Raw genomic sequence first — 15,371 nt, 5'->3', positions numbered from 1 at the left:
TCCTGAATGCACTGTAACAAAATAAGAGCATACATTTTCCAGTGAATGACAGACGTGGTCGTATGCTTGCATACAGGCCGTAGATCTGCATGGTATAACTTGCTATAACAGGAGTTAAATTAAGCCCCAAATAGTAAAAAAATTTTTTAATGTAGACACATGAGCAAAGCTTAAATCTGCAATAAAAACAAACTGTGTTACCACTTCAGCACAAGCCTGAATGCAGCTTTTAACCTACTTACCAACTCTCACTCGCAGCGTTAATTTGTGATTTATTATAATGGTTAGACTCACAGCTTACCTCTCTGTTATGGTTGCCTTGCTAGTAGAGTGCACAAATGGAATTCTTATTCTTTGATCACATACTAGCGCTTGCATTGTAGATTCGTGTATTTTCTAACAAGTAGGTATAACCCCTCGGAAATGAATAGTGAGCAATAGTAGCTTAAGGTTAATTTGCATAGCCGTCACCCCTGTAGAGACGTTGTTTGTTACTAACTCAGGGAACTGAGGATTGTGGCCTGGGTTTGCCGGTCCCTCTGCAAGCAGAAAAATTGAATTTGTTGCTTAAATATTTCCTCACAGTTACTGCAGTTTCAGTGGTTCAGAGCTTGCAATGCGCTTCATGATAGAAAGCAGATATTTGATTGCATCCTGGAGTGCCGCAGATCCCGAAACACTTGAGCTCTGACACACACGTCAACAAAGCGATTAAAAAGGCATTGTTCTCCCTGCAGAGATGTCTGGAATGGCATTTTTATAACTAAACTTTGAAATAAAAGTCTTCCAACAATAACTGCTTTATGTTACATTTTATTTTTCATGTTATTCTACTTGTTATTTGCATGTCTGTTCTTGACTGTATTAACTGGAAAAAAAAAAGTGTAACAGGTTTAAAAAAAATGTTTAATGATTTCCAAAGAGGTGACAGAGCGTAGTTTTTGCATGTTTTTCTTGACAGATTTCATTCTTTGATTCATGGTTATTAAAAATATAGATGAAATCACTTGAGTCTAGATTTCATGCAGTAGCACAAACATTTCACAGAATTTATAAATGAAGTTTCACAACTATATATATAAAAAATCTGAATTGTGAGCCATCTAACATTAAAAAACAAACAAACTGGGAGTGTCCACAACTATATTGCAAATAGCCTGGAGGCTTGGATAAAAGTAAGGATGCACCGATCCAACTTCTCTATTCTGATAAAAATTCTGAAATGTCAACTCAGTGCTTTTGCCACCAACTCTTTCAGTGCATCATGTATTATGAAGCAAGATTTCATCTTAGCCAGGTAACTTCAAGTTTAGGCCTGGGTTTTGTGGATTACAAAGGCAGTTCACATCTTTCTGGGATATATAACCATAGAAACTTATGCCAGACAGCTAATCTGCTCTGGAGCAGGAAATAGTATCACCATTCCTGGAAGAGTAAGTTTTTCTGTCATTAGCATCAATAAGGAATATAGATATAGACTCCTTCATATAGGATGCTAAAACAGGGCACATATTTGTGCATGTGGACCTCATTTGCAGCTAAGTTAGATCTATATTTGACCTGTTTTTCATATTTTTTCTGCAGCTGAAAGGGTAAGGCAACAATTGCCTTACACGCATCTCATCCACAATTTACTGTGGCTGTTTATTCGTGATAGAGCTGTAATGCTAGTATGTCTGTTGACTTACACAGTCAGCATTTATACCAACTTTCCTTTCTGGCTTTCAATCGGCCAGGCTTTATTAATGTAGTAGTGCTTTTCCAGTCTTACTGACCAAAATTCTTCACAAAGTGCCTTTTAATAATATAATCTTTCTATTACGTACACACACTCTGCTTTCAGCCAGTGTTGTGTGTGTTTGACTGCTTCATATTGTTCTAATATTATAGTTTTACCTCCCATTGTAAAATCAGCCTATAAAACGGACAGATCTGCTGTTACAGATTGATCAGATGCAGTTCATGTAAACACATTCGTAGCCATGTAGAAAAATTGTGAGTTAACTTATCGAGCTGATAACCATCTTCATGTGACCGATTAACCTGCTCACTAATGTTAGAGGTTTATTTATATCAGTCACTGCAATTAAAAAAAAGAAAACCTCAAAAGCAGCTCTAATGGTAATGTAGAGCATTGGATCAGTGCATCTCTAAGAAAAAGCACCTCACATGTTGACATCTGTCAACACTGATAAATACATCTACAAACAGTGTGGTGAAGGCAATATATGGTGTCACTAGTTACATCTATCAATAACGGACCGGCAGGATTCAGTGCTTATTAACACAAGTAAGAGGTACCTGACAGCGCACTGTACTATGGTGTCCCTGAGGTGCAAAACACAACAAAAACTACAACAAGAACTAAATGAAACTTCAAACAAACAAACAAAAAACATTACAAAAAATAAAATAAAACTCACCTTTCTCAGAAGCGTTGGGGCAACATTTTTTATTGTGACTGGACAAAATCAAGTTCGCCGGCTACAGTCGGGAGAGATTTCCAGCTTCTATGCTACTCTTATATAAAAACCTTACTTGAAAGCCCTGAGGCCCACTTAAAAGAAATATGGTCAAAGAGATGAGGTTGTGTTATGCTGAGAGCTACAATCCCCACCATGGGACCATTCGCAGCTAAAGCAGATCCTCAGCAAGGATTTCTAGGTGGCATTTTTATAGCCTCTATTTGATAGAAGAGTAGAGAGCGGACAGGAACGTAAGGCGGGAACAAAAGGCCAATCCAGCCTTTTGACTGGATCATATAAATCATTACAATGGTGACACAAGGCCAAAATATACAATATCCTCTGTTGGTTTGAACAATGGGAATATTGTGTTTCTACAGGGGGTAGGGCAAACATGCTCGTATAATGATAGAGTCAACCTGTTCCCAGGAACTTGAATTTTATCCGGTCACAAACAAGAAATGTTGTCACCAACTTTCCCGTCAAATGTTTCTTTTTGCTGCTGTGTGTGGCACCTCTAGGCCACCGTACTGTGCTGTACTGAAAGTCTGTGGAACATCTAACAATGATTACACGACAACGATTTATATATAAAAATAAGTGATTGGCTCTTTGGAAGCAAGAGAAGGATTCAACGCAATAAACATGTTTTTATCAGATGTCCAACTATAATGCCCAGGCTTTAATCACAGCATTGGTTATTGTAGCTATTGCTTAAAACACATTCTGGTAACACTGTGCTCAGGACAGTGTAGTGCGATATAAAGACCGATCACATGACAACAATGAGAACTAACTTTATAGAGGACACTGTGAAAATGTGTTTGCTGGTAAAGGCAGCCCCAAGTTCAAAATTTGTAATTTGTAAACATTTCATATTTTTCTCGCAATAATTACCCATAGACTATAAAAAAAAAAAAATCCAGTCACAGTCTGACTTTCATTAAACGACTACAATCATAGCTTCTCCAATAATTAGTAATAAAGGCACTTTTAAAATCAGCTGCTGAGATGATAATTGCTGGCAGTGATCTCGGCTGATTTAGAGCTTACACCTGCGAGCTTACAGGTACTGGTGCAAAGTGTCTTCAGCTTACCCAGGGTCAGAGGTCATATTCTGCTGCACACTGCTGGAGGTACCATTCATATAATTTACTCTGTGGAAAAAAAGTTACCTGTGTGAGATTCACAATCCTGATGTTTGATAAATTGACAACACGCATGAACTGATTTTCTTTTCTTTTTGGGCCGAGCGAGGGAAGTTAAACTAGCTGAAAACACAACACTGACATAAAGTTTACTACCTTATGAAGCATTCTAGTTTTTAGTTAGCAGTCAGCTCACTTAAAAAAACCCCGATCAACACTAAAAAGCTCCATAAAATGAAGGGAAGCAGCAGAGTTGGCAGTAATTTCCTTTATACCAATAACAAATCAATAAAATACTTAATTACTGTGGCCTTTAGATTTGCACAATCCAAATGAAAAAACAACTTAGTTAAGAGAGCATAAGGACACAAAATGTACATCTAACCTTCTTAGTCTTGACGATATCTTGGATGTAATCATTGTACTCTGTCATCGTCCTCTTCTCCTTCTTCGTCAGAGTCTTATTCCTCCGGCTGAGAATGAAGAACATGACAGCATTAAAATACTCGTGTTTGTAATTGCATGTACAGTCTACACCTGTTCAACTGCTCATTACACAAAACTAACCAGCCAATTAAATGGCAGGAACTTAATGCATTTAGACATGTAGACAAGGTCAAGTTGATATTAAAATGAAAAAGTTCAAACCAAGCATCAGAAGGGGGAAGAAATGTGATTTATATGTTTGAGCGTATCATACAGGCCGGTTCTCAGGCCTAGTTCTTTAAAGCGTTAAAGGAGTCTTTTTAATGTCTTGATACGACATAAGGCCCTTGCGATCTTATAATGATCTTATTCAACCATCAAGAGCATTCAAAAGGACAGAAAAATAGAAAAACCGTTTGCAGAAAACTACAAAGAAATTGAAAATTTGAATGAACCAGTCCCTGTTTAGTTTACTCCTTGATCGGGTGACATTGAACGGACACATGAACTGTGGTTGGTGCCAGTCAGGCTGGTCTGAATATTTCAAACTGCTAATCTACTGGGATTTTCCCACAAAACTATATCTAAGGTTTACAGAGAATGGTCAGAAAAGGAGGAAATATCCAGTGGGTGAATATGCCTCGTTGATGTCATAAATCAGACGAGAATGACCAGAAAGGAAGGTAACAGTGACTCAAATGACCAGTCATTACAACCAAGGTGAGCAAAAGAGCATCTCTAAATGCTCTCTAACCCATCTGCTTTTAACATTACAGGAGCAGAAGACCACACCAGGTACCATTCTTGTTGGCTAAGAACCAAAAACTGACGCTGCAATTCAGGGTGTGAAAATGATCACTACTGATCAGATCACTATCTGTTTGGGATGTGGCGGAACGGGAGATTTGCATCATTAACGTGCAGCTGACGAATCTGCAGCAACTGTGTGATGCTGTCATGTCAATATGAACAAAATCGATCTGTTTAATTAATCTCTACGAGTTAAATTGCATTTTGCCACACTTACCCTGCAAAATACTTTGCCAGGAAAAGCAGGAGGTAGCAAAAAGCCCCAAAAATGATGACAAAGACTACTTGCCCATCTTCAGGTATCCAGTCCCATAAATACATCACTATTCCCTTTCAGACACACAGTAATAGACAGTCAGAGAGCTCAGGACACTATGTTAAGTCACTAATGAAGTAATTAATGAAATATTATGAAACTGATATTCATTCAGAGCACTTACTGTGAAGATAGTGATGGTTCGAGTTGCACCTTCACCCAACAGCTCCTCCAGCTGCTCTTTGGATAAGGTGCTCACAATAAAACTGAGGATGAAGAGTAAAGGCAGGAAAACACCCAAAGCACCGCACAGGAATGAATGAAGACGGATGCTTTTGTTGCAAGCCACATCAGCCCTGTGTACACAACCATAACAATAATGTGCTATCATACATTTTCCACAACTGATAGTATCTGGTGATGCTTATCTGCTCAGTGTACACATAATATGTTTTATCAAGGCTGCAAGAGGTCATACCTGTCCTGCTCTAGTCTGCTGCTGATAGTGGAACAAATAAGGTCAGAATCTTTCTCCAGCTGATTCAGTGTCTTCTGAACAGCCTGGTTAATGGTCTTCTCGATGGTCTGACAAACGCCATCGATCTGGTTCACACACCTGCTCGGCTACATGAGACAAACAGCTCGTAAACACGTCAGATTTGGACTGAACATGAAAAACACTCTGCACATCTCAATAAAGGATGGTCTGGAAAGTTCCATGACAAATCCTGAGGGCATTCTGACTGACAGCCTTGTGGACTTGGCAGAAAGTGAAGCTGCACTCGCTCAGCAGAAATGAAGTGGAGGTCTTGAGGGATGCACAAATCTACCACGCACGCTTCGTGGTTGTAGATCATAAGATGGTGCAGCGATAACTGCACTGCCGTGGTTTATAATATTTGCACAACCAGAAGTAATTTTTATACAAACACAGCAGTTTAAAGTAACCAACACAGATCATTTTACCTTCTGTGGGTTCGGGATGTATATTGTTGGCATCTCAAAGCCACATTTGTTAAGACCTGGACGGCGGCACAGTTCTTGGACTATCTGCATCATCACTCTCTGATGAGAAAAAAAAAAGTTCATCTCACAGGTTCAACTTTCTTTGAAACAAAAATAAATTATACAAATCAGGTAAACTGACCTGTCTGTCTGTCTCCTTCCCAGCTTCATCTGCCTTGCTGAGGTAGAACAACAGCTTGTCTGCGCATTTTTGGCTCAGCTTCTCCACAATGTTGAGCGTGCGTTTGCAAAGCGCTTGGCCCATCGGGTCAAAGAACACAAATATCAGGTCTGCCTGTTCTCCTGCTCAGAGAAAAAAAGCATTTATTACATTCCTGCAGCTGTACATCAGCTGTACAGTAGACACAAAGGAGAAGAAGAAGAAGACAGATCACCACTGAAGAGACAAGTTTAAGCTAAAGGACACACCCAACCAAGTGATGGCACTATTCACATCAAAAGGGTAGATCATGTCCCCGTCCACCAAACCCGGAGTGTCCACGAAAGTCACCAGGCTGAATTTCTTCTGCTTGGAGGTGGAGATCTCAGCAGATAGGTAGTCAGTAACACCTGGAAAACAGAGATGGCGTGCATGTGCAAAAAGATAAAGACACAGTAACTAAGGTAACGAGTTCAGTCCATGCAGGAAAATGTCGCCTCTAATGGCTATAATATTGTGTGCTACAGGAAGCCGCAGTGCGGTCAATACTTGGAAGCCTGAGGGAGATCAGCAACAAGATCTCAAGGCAACTTTTATGCTAAGAGCTTTGCATTTTGGGGACGGCAGCTATAATTTAACTCCAAAACGATCGTATTCTTCACAGACACAGCTGTGCACGTGTGAAAAGATACGTTCACGTCCTGTGACGATGATACAGCAGCCGCACCCTCGCACATGAAACTTTATTTCTGTTTTTCTAATCATGAAAATATTAACGAGGCCTCTGTTTCCTCACTGCCCTCTGTGGAGAGCTTTGTTGTCATGGTTACACACAACAGCTCTTCAACTGGCAGCTTTAGTGTGGGGCGTGGGACATAAAGCTAGCCAGTGAAGAACGACTGTGAGGCAACGCACTGAGAGGTTACGATAATCCACCACAACCACCACACATAAGAACACCCCCCCTCCCCTTAAATAGAACAGGATCACTATTGAGATGCATCCCTACTAGTGACAAAGTAACCCCTCCCACGCCGACCCACACTCACACACACACACACACCAGGGAGGCCTGGGATGACACTGAGGCCGTTTCATGCAAAGAGGCAGGTGTCAACAGCCAGCACAAATCGCATCCTTGTGCTGCAGTGAGCAGAGCCACTGCTCCTCTGGCACATTAGCATTCCCTCATGTTTCTCCCACATCAGCATGGCCACAATATCAATAGATCTGCCTCTTATCACACGCCTAAGAAAAGTCTCTGAGTACCGAGATATCCCTGCTGTGCAAAAGAAACATTAAAAATATGTATGTTTGTGTTTAGGTGTGTGCGGATTTCATAAAGTAGCTTTAATTTAGAGCGCTGCAAGACCGCACTTCAGCTATTCCATATAATCCTAAATAAACAGGCACAAACGGGGACAGATACATCGATCCGTGCGGGAAAGGAAAAAAGTTCTGCCAGCTGAAAATGAGAGTTATACTTGCCAATGTGCGCTAAGTTCCTGAACTGACTGTAACTGAGAGGACCGTGCAGGAGATCATGTGCACAAGGAAAAGGGCAAAGGCTGCAATAACGCTGCATCGACCAAGACCAAAAAAGAAATTGTTGAGCTGAACAGGTGAAAGCAGACATGGTGCAAATACTTCTACAGGAATCTGAGAAGCCAAAGACCTTGATTAACCAGCGGATATGATTATTTTTTAATGTGCAGCAAAAGCAGTCAGTTCCCACAAAGCATACAGGCTAAACCCATGACAACAGGTTGATAAGACAGACACATAAAGATCTAAGTATGAAGCCAAATTAAGAAGCACATCCCAAAGGAGACCAAAGTGTGCAGCCAGCAGCTGCTCCCACATGTATGGATATATGGAGCTTTTCTGATGAGTCATCCTCGGCTGCTGTGACAGGTAAACAAATGTCTCATACAGCTGGTTTCCACAGGCGGCGGCGACGATGACGATAAAGTTGAAATGAATTGAAAAGAAAAATCCTGCTTGTATTCCAGCAGCAGATTGTTGCGAGGCTCGGGCCTGCGGAGCGAAGCTGTTGCTGCTGGAGTCTGGGCTGCGCCGTCTCTAATAGCTGTGACATTTCTCAGCAGCTCCTTCTGACTAAACTGCACTGCTGCCGATGGGGCGTGTGACTCATACGCCATACAGTGTTCGCTCTGGTCCGCACCCAGTGAACCCCCACTCTCTACACACTGCCTGTCAACACTCAATCAACAATCCCCCACCCTCCGCTGCACACCCCCACTCAGCCAGCAGGCAACACCCAGACTCTGTAGACGATCACCACGTTCACAGCGGCCGTCCGGTGGCGTATCCAGAGCGCTGCTGACGCACAGATCTGAGCAAAACTGTCTTAAAACAATATCAGAGCGCCGCACGTGTGTGAGAAGAAGAAAACAGGAGTCTGGACCGATTTATCATCAAGTTTATGACTCACTATTGAGTCATCAAGGTGAAGGACCTAAACCCAACCTTAAATCACAGAAGCCTGTGATAAGGATTAATAACAGCCCACGAGTAACCGAGCATTAAACAGGCAGACATTCTTGTGATGTTACAGATCACAACGCGTCTTTAAAACCGACTTTGATCAGCAGCATCCAGAGGTAAATATTCATTAGCCACCAGAAGAGCCTTATCTTAAACCTCAAAGGTACAGCTACCTTTTTGCAGTTTGTGATTACATTCATCTCCTGCAGTTTTAACTCTCGATTCCAATAATTTGCGAATTGTAGAGACTGATTGGTGATGATCATCAATGAGCATAGAAATATCACGATCAAAGGCATAGAGATGCAAAGCCCCAAGTTTTTACTGTTTACCCGCACGTGGAATATATATCAAATCTAATGTTTCACAGAAGGAACTATCTGCACATTCACTGAGAGAGCATGAAAATGTAGTATAGTAAAGAGTTGAAGAAGTAAAGTCTTACCTTTGAACTCCAGGAGCGGTCGAAAGTGAGGATAGAGATGCAGCGTTGCATTCCCCTGCGAAAGAGTTAACAGGACAGTGTTAGAAACAACCCGATGAGACAAACCTGCATTTTTTTCCCCTGCAGTCTTTTCCCGCCCCTCTACAACAGAGTCCTCTCTCATCTTGGTGCTTTACACGAGCTGGTGTGCTGCGGCTCAGTGTGCACGCCTTAGCTCTTCCTGCACATTGGAGATAATCCTTCTACTCTGCAGTCCCATACTACACTCCAAATGTATTATTCATACTCCTACCCTTCACCACATCAGGATATGAACAGAGAGGCAGAGGGAAGGGATATCAGAGACGACCGAGAGGCAGGTGTCTCCCAAGCCTGTTCTCATGCTGCAAAGATGTTTCTGTGTGTGTGTGTGTGTGTGTGTGCGTGCGTGTGCGTGTGTGTGCATACACAACAAAGCCCCTCAGTGGAGCAGCATATAGAATGAGAAATCACCACTGGCTGAGGGAGTGCCTTACATAAATGCCAACATCAAACACCCTGCTTCATCAGCCTTTATGACTGACTGCAGCTTCAGTTCATGTTACTGAAGTCAAACAATCGCAACATCTCCTTGAGTACAAAACTAAAAGGTGATAGCTGAATATAAAAACAAGCTTCTTAACAAATACTGAGAACAAAATTAAAGGATTGCACTGAAGTAAAAGAGTTAACTGTCACAATTTTCCTTTTTAAGCTCTGGCTGGGAAATCTTTTCGTGGCACAGCTGCACATGCCGGCCGTGTCCACGCTGATCTTACCGTCAGAGATTCTCTTTTGCGTCCACTTGTGATGAAGGTAAACCCCTGCGTTTCGATGGCCACCCCAGTTTTCTGAATGTGCTCTTCAACATACCTAGAAAGATAATAACGCCATCAAAAGTGAGAAAGAGCTAAAGCAACAACGCCTCAATTCTTGCGGAAAGCTACATGTGAAAAAACGCTGCAAAATGATTCTGTTTACAATCAAAGGGAAAATAAACAAATCCTAACATTTTAAGAAGCTCAAACAATGCACTGTTTGAATTTTTGCTTGGTAAATTTGATTTATCCACAAGAAACTAAATTCATTCTTTCATGTTTTAATGTTTAGAATAATTTACCTACCTACCCACAAACCCATCCATCTGTAATAATATAGCTTGTGGCTTGTTTAAAAGGATGTAGTTGTGTGATCAGTGGGATATTACAGAATTTGGACATCAAGAGACTAGAGAACAAATGTCAGGTAGAAAAACACTCCTCGAACCAGTTTGCAATCTCTAAGCAGTAATAATCAAAGTGATGACCTTAAGAGCATCTTCAACATTAGCGAAGATGAGTATATAAGAATCTTGAAAGATTTAACAAATTAACAAATATTGCAATAGAAAAAAAATGTCACCTTAACCAATTTGTCAGCAGAAAGCCCCCTCTCTCTAAAATATGTCAGATCAGTTAGAATCAGGGGCGGCGCGGTGGTGCAGTGGTTAGCTCTGCCATTTCACAACATAAAAAGTCCCGAGTTTGAATCTATTGGCCAGCTGGGGCTTGGGTGGGTTCTCTTTGCGTACTGGGGCTTCCACCCACAGACCACAGACAAGCATGTTGGGTTACTGATTATTCTAAACTGTCTGTAAAGGAAACAAGGAAGACCACAGAAGATGTACATGGTTGTGGGGAAGGCTGGAGTGACAATGGGGGATGCTAGGGATAGGGTCGGGAAGGGAGATAATCTGCTTTGGCAACCCCTGAAGGGTCAGGAGGAGGAGAAGGAAGAAAAGGAGGAGAAGAGGAAAATAAGAAGCTTAAGAAGAAGAAGGGAGAAGAGGAAGTTTTTCCCAGATTGTGAAAGGTCCCCAGTTCAAGGACAGGAGGAGACACAAATCCCAGGAAGGCTTGTTTCAGAAAAGACCCTCCTTCTTATGTCTGCACACATTGTTTATATTTGATTCAGTACATATGGTATTTATTAATGGTGATTTGATGCTCTTTCTTTTAGCACGGATGTGGGACAGTATTACAGTGTCATTGTATGCCTCGATCTGCATTTCAAATATGCAGATCCACCCAATGTGGTGACGCGAATAAGGGAGTAGCCTAAAGGTCACTAATCTTACAGCATACATATTTCCTACCCAGCATTTATTCAAAAGAGGACAAAACTTTGATGGTGACAAAAGATTTAACTGACATACAAAATAACAAATTACACCTGTTTTTTTTCCCCATTTTCTTTTGTAAATCCACACTTCCTGGGGCAAAACTGGGCTGCATTCAAACCACAAAGCGCTTTCAGAAAGTCATGTGTGAACAGGATGTTCTCGACACCAGTCTCTCTTTGAAACATAGAGCAGAGCATGTGATGGTCAGGCAGCGTTATTAGATCACAACAACAATAAGAAGTATCAGTAATACCAGTTAATGAAGGAGCTCTTTCCTGCAGAGTGGTTACCCATAATCATCACGATGATCTTCTTTCTGGGAGGCAGAAGACGGACTCCCAGGCTGCTGGCAATTTTTACCAAGCCTGAAAAACACACACAACACAATCATGACATGCAATGACTATAGTGGTACCTTTGTACTGTGATGCTCTAGACTGGTTTTAAAATAAAATAATGTAGTTGTGAGTAAATAGTAAGCCTGCACAGATGCATAGTTAATCGTACATGGTTAAAGAGTAGGTAGAGGAAAATTTTACAAAGTGGCAGATGAAATGACTACCACTTGTCCTCCCTCACAACTCTTCTCAGTAGTGACAATTATCACAGTAAAAACAAAATAAACTGATGCCTGTTGCCTGGCATGAGCTCCAAGACAGTTATGCTTAAAGTAAAATTCTACTATGTTAAACCTCTGAAGTCTAAGTTACCTGAACCCTAACCCTATGCGGTCACAATGTGTATGTTTGTTTTATAAATCAGACTCCCAAGAATGAACATAAATTCTAAGGTTTTTTCCTCTTTGGAGCAAAAATTTCTTTTAGAAATGTAATTCCAATATATCTACTTGATTTTGACATACAATACAAAGGTCTAGAGGCATCTCTCATTTGTTATCTCTCAAGTTATTCTTAAGGAAGGGGAAGAGAGGGCAAAGGTTGACATATAACAAATTATACAAGCCTGTGTTTTTATTTAGCTATTACACTATAATAAGTTGTTGTTGTTTTTTAAAGGACACATGGTGATCAAGGTAACTAAAATGAGTTACAGGATTATTCGTGACACCACACCTTTCCAAATGTTTACCTTCTAGAAAACAAGTTGATATTCTCTCTGCTTTTCTCTGCTTGCACCCCAGAAGGGTATAATAATCTCCCATTAATAAAAAGCACACTACAGGAGGCTTTCTTATTAAATTGTTGATTTTTTTAACTGTAATATCTTACAGTATAAGGCCGTCACTATGCGACTGCGGCACTTTAATTATGTTCCTCTTTCTGGGATCAATGAAGTCTCTATATATCTATGTGTATGTGATTTTGCATCAATGCATACAGTCAGATGGGGCACTGCCCAGCGAGGCTGCAGAGGAGCCTCTGAGATGTTCAACGTCACGTGTTTGACACACACTAGCAGCTGCTGCAGACTGACACACACACTAAACAAGCAGCATTACACCTTTAAGTCCACATAAACTTCAGTCGGGGGCTTCAGCAGTGGCACAGCTCGGTTACCATAATACCACAGCCAGGGCGGGCTGGTTTCTACTTTGCGGTCCTAACTTTGCTTTAGCCTTAATCCAGATTATCGACTGTTTACCGTTTTCGCTGTCCACATACAGATTGTGGCACTCCTTCAGTATCCTCTCACTCGGTGTGGTGATCGCAGACTCCAGGGGGTTTGCCACAGACCTGGGCTTTCTACCCGACATGGTTAACGACGCCAGGGGAACCCGCTTCTCTGCCCTTTCCTACACCACACGGGGAAGGGTTTCAGGGTTGCACAAACGCCGTTATGTCCTGAAGAAGCGCTCCCCCTGCGGCCAGACGTCATCATGACATCTGAACACACAGGTGTTATTATGCCCTGCGTGGCTTTAAATATTATTTACTGATTAGTTTGTATTACTGACCTTTGTCCATAGAAATATGACAAAATTGCTGCCATGTTGAATGTCTACAATTAGCTCTCGCCCCTCCCGAACTGCTCCCAAAATGTGGGCCACGGACCCCTGGTGGGCGCCGAATGGTACTACAAGTGGGCGTTAAGAAGTCAATTATTATAAATAGGCTAAATTATAACTGACAAAACTATTATTAAAACTATTACAGTTCAAATCAGTTTTATTCGTGTAATTCCAAATTACAACAATAATTGCCTCAAGGTGCTTTAAATGTAAGGTTAGAGAGGAAACAGCAACAATCAGATAACCCCTGATGAGGAAGCACTCGGCCAGAATGAGAAAGAAAAAACACACTTTTAGCAGGAAGAAAACTCCTGCAGAACCAGTTCAGTTTCTGGTGCAACCAACTCAGAGTAAGGGTAAAGAGAAAAGACAAAGAGGGTACGGGGAGACAGGACAAAACACAGATTGTGGGGGATAAAAGACACAATTCAATGGCATGCAGTAGTGTATGAACACCTGGGGAAAGAAAAGTGAAGAAGAAATGCTCAGTGTATCAAAGGTATAAGCAGTCTGACCTTATAGCAGCATAACCAAGGAATGGTTGAGGGTCACCTGATTCACCCCTATCTTTATCAAAAAGTTTAAGTCAAGTGATGAGGTTAGGGGTTTCCCTCCAGTCCATGAAAAATTTAATTTTTCATGGACTGGTACTTATATCACACTTTTACCTAACTGAGCACTCAGATGTGAGCACTCAGATAGAGTGCTCACATTCATGCACCACTTTATTCCATGCCTTGCACACATTCACACTCCAATGAGGGGACAGTTTGGGGTTCAGTAGGATACTTCAACAAGCTGACTGAAGGACCCAGGGATCAAACATTGACCTTTTAGTTTGTAACTCTACCTGCTGCACCTCCTTGTTAAGCATCATACAAGTTTTACAATTTTTTATACATTTTTCATAAACAGTAAAAATGACACGTTTTTTGTGTCCTGAATAGATCAGCCTGAGGGAGACTGTGCTCTGCTGCGTCTGTAGTATAGAGTGGAGCTGGTGCAATAGAATGTCCATTGAATAGATAGAATAGAATCGCCCTTTATTGTCATTGTACATGTACAACGAAATGGTAAAAACTTTGTGGAAACAGCGCTGTCACAGCATCAGCTGAATGAATGATCTTTTGCGTCATTGTTTCATAAATGTGGTCAGTATAATGACCATATTTATCAAAGAGCAACCTTTTTTTTATTTGTTTTGTACTACAAGTAACTTCAGTGGGTTTTATTTGAATAAGCTTTAAGCTGTGTCACACGAGAGTATTCCTTTTTTTTCTGTCTCTGTTTTAACGTTGATCAACAAATCATCACTACAGACTGAAACTAAAGCTGAGCTGTACATTTTGAAAAAAATATCCACTGTTAACTCTATTTGAGATTTCCATTTTTAGAGTCTCAAAAGTTCTCACGGGATTAAAACGTTTTTTGTTTTTTTGTGGTAAGCTACAGAACTCTTTGAATGATTTACAAATTTAAGAGCGCAGCGACTTTGGAAATAAAATCAGTGTCAACGTTTTAGAAATTATTTGTTTTATCACTTTTATCCAAAGTAATTCAAACCCAAATATGTATTTACCTAGGAGGCAGTCATCCATGGAAAATAGAATCCAATTTTATGGAACTACAAATTAGCAGATGACATCTTCTGCTACCTGAACAATAAATTTGTGTTATCATCTTTGAATATAGTGAGAACCTATTGTACTATTTTTTCTCGTGACCACAATACATGAACCAAACTAAAAAAAAGTCACATGACAGTTGAAACAAGCTGTAAGTGTGAAGTGTGTAACACAAAGTGAATATTATTTTAATATTTGGGTTAACAAGCCCTCTTTTACCCGAGAGCAAGCTTCACCATGCAGCAGGAATGTGCCTCAACCTCTTAATCAGCCTCTACGCTGAGCCGAGGTCATGTGCTGCACCTTACAGTAGGCAGCTACTTTGTCAGAACTTGGATTCAAGTGCAAAATTTAGTCTTTGTAAATGGTTTCTGC

At 40.9% G+C, this 15,371-nt stretch overlaps 1 protein-coding gene across 1 annotated transcript; it reads right to left on the bottom strand.

Annotated features, from left to right (window-relative positions):
- Nucleotides 1-642: 642 nt before the first annotated feature.
- On the bottom strand, nt 643-13,153 carry LOC146657387 (uncharacterized). The gene is made up of 12 exons (XM_085425436.1): nt 13,005-13,153; nt 11,656-11,767; nt 10,021-10,114; nt 9,224-9,278; nt 6,540-6,680; nt 6,253-6,413; nt 6,072-6,170; nt 5,584-5,729; nt 5,290-5,461; nt 5,067-5,179; nt 3,999-4,086; nt 643-3,622 (listed from the first exon to the last, which is right to left on the bottom strand). The coding sequence occupies exons 1-12, from the start codon at nt 13,114-13,116 to the stop codon at nt 3,569-3,571; spliced, it is 1,347 nt and encodes a 448-aa protein (XP_085281562.1). The 5' UTR covers nt 13,117-13,153; the 3' UTR covers nt 643-3,568.
- Between the last annotated feature and the right edge of the window lie 2,218 nt (nt 13,154-15,371).

The sequence above is a fragment of the Rhamphochromis longiceps genome, linkage group LG12 (assembly GCF_057381845.1).
Source record: "Rhamphochromis longiceps isolate RC_006_pf linkage group LG12, R_longiceps_female_GT1.1, whole genome shotgun sequence".
Classification (NCBI taxonomy): domain Eukaryota; kingdom Metazoa; phylum Chordata; class Actinopteri; order Cichliformes; family Cichlidae; genus Rhamphochromis; species Rhamphochromis longiceps.
The sequence above is the reverse complement of the archived record's forward strand: the minus strand, read 5'-3'. Positions and strand labels throughout refer to the sequence as shown.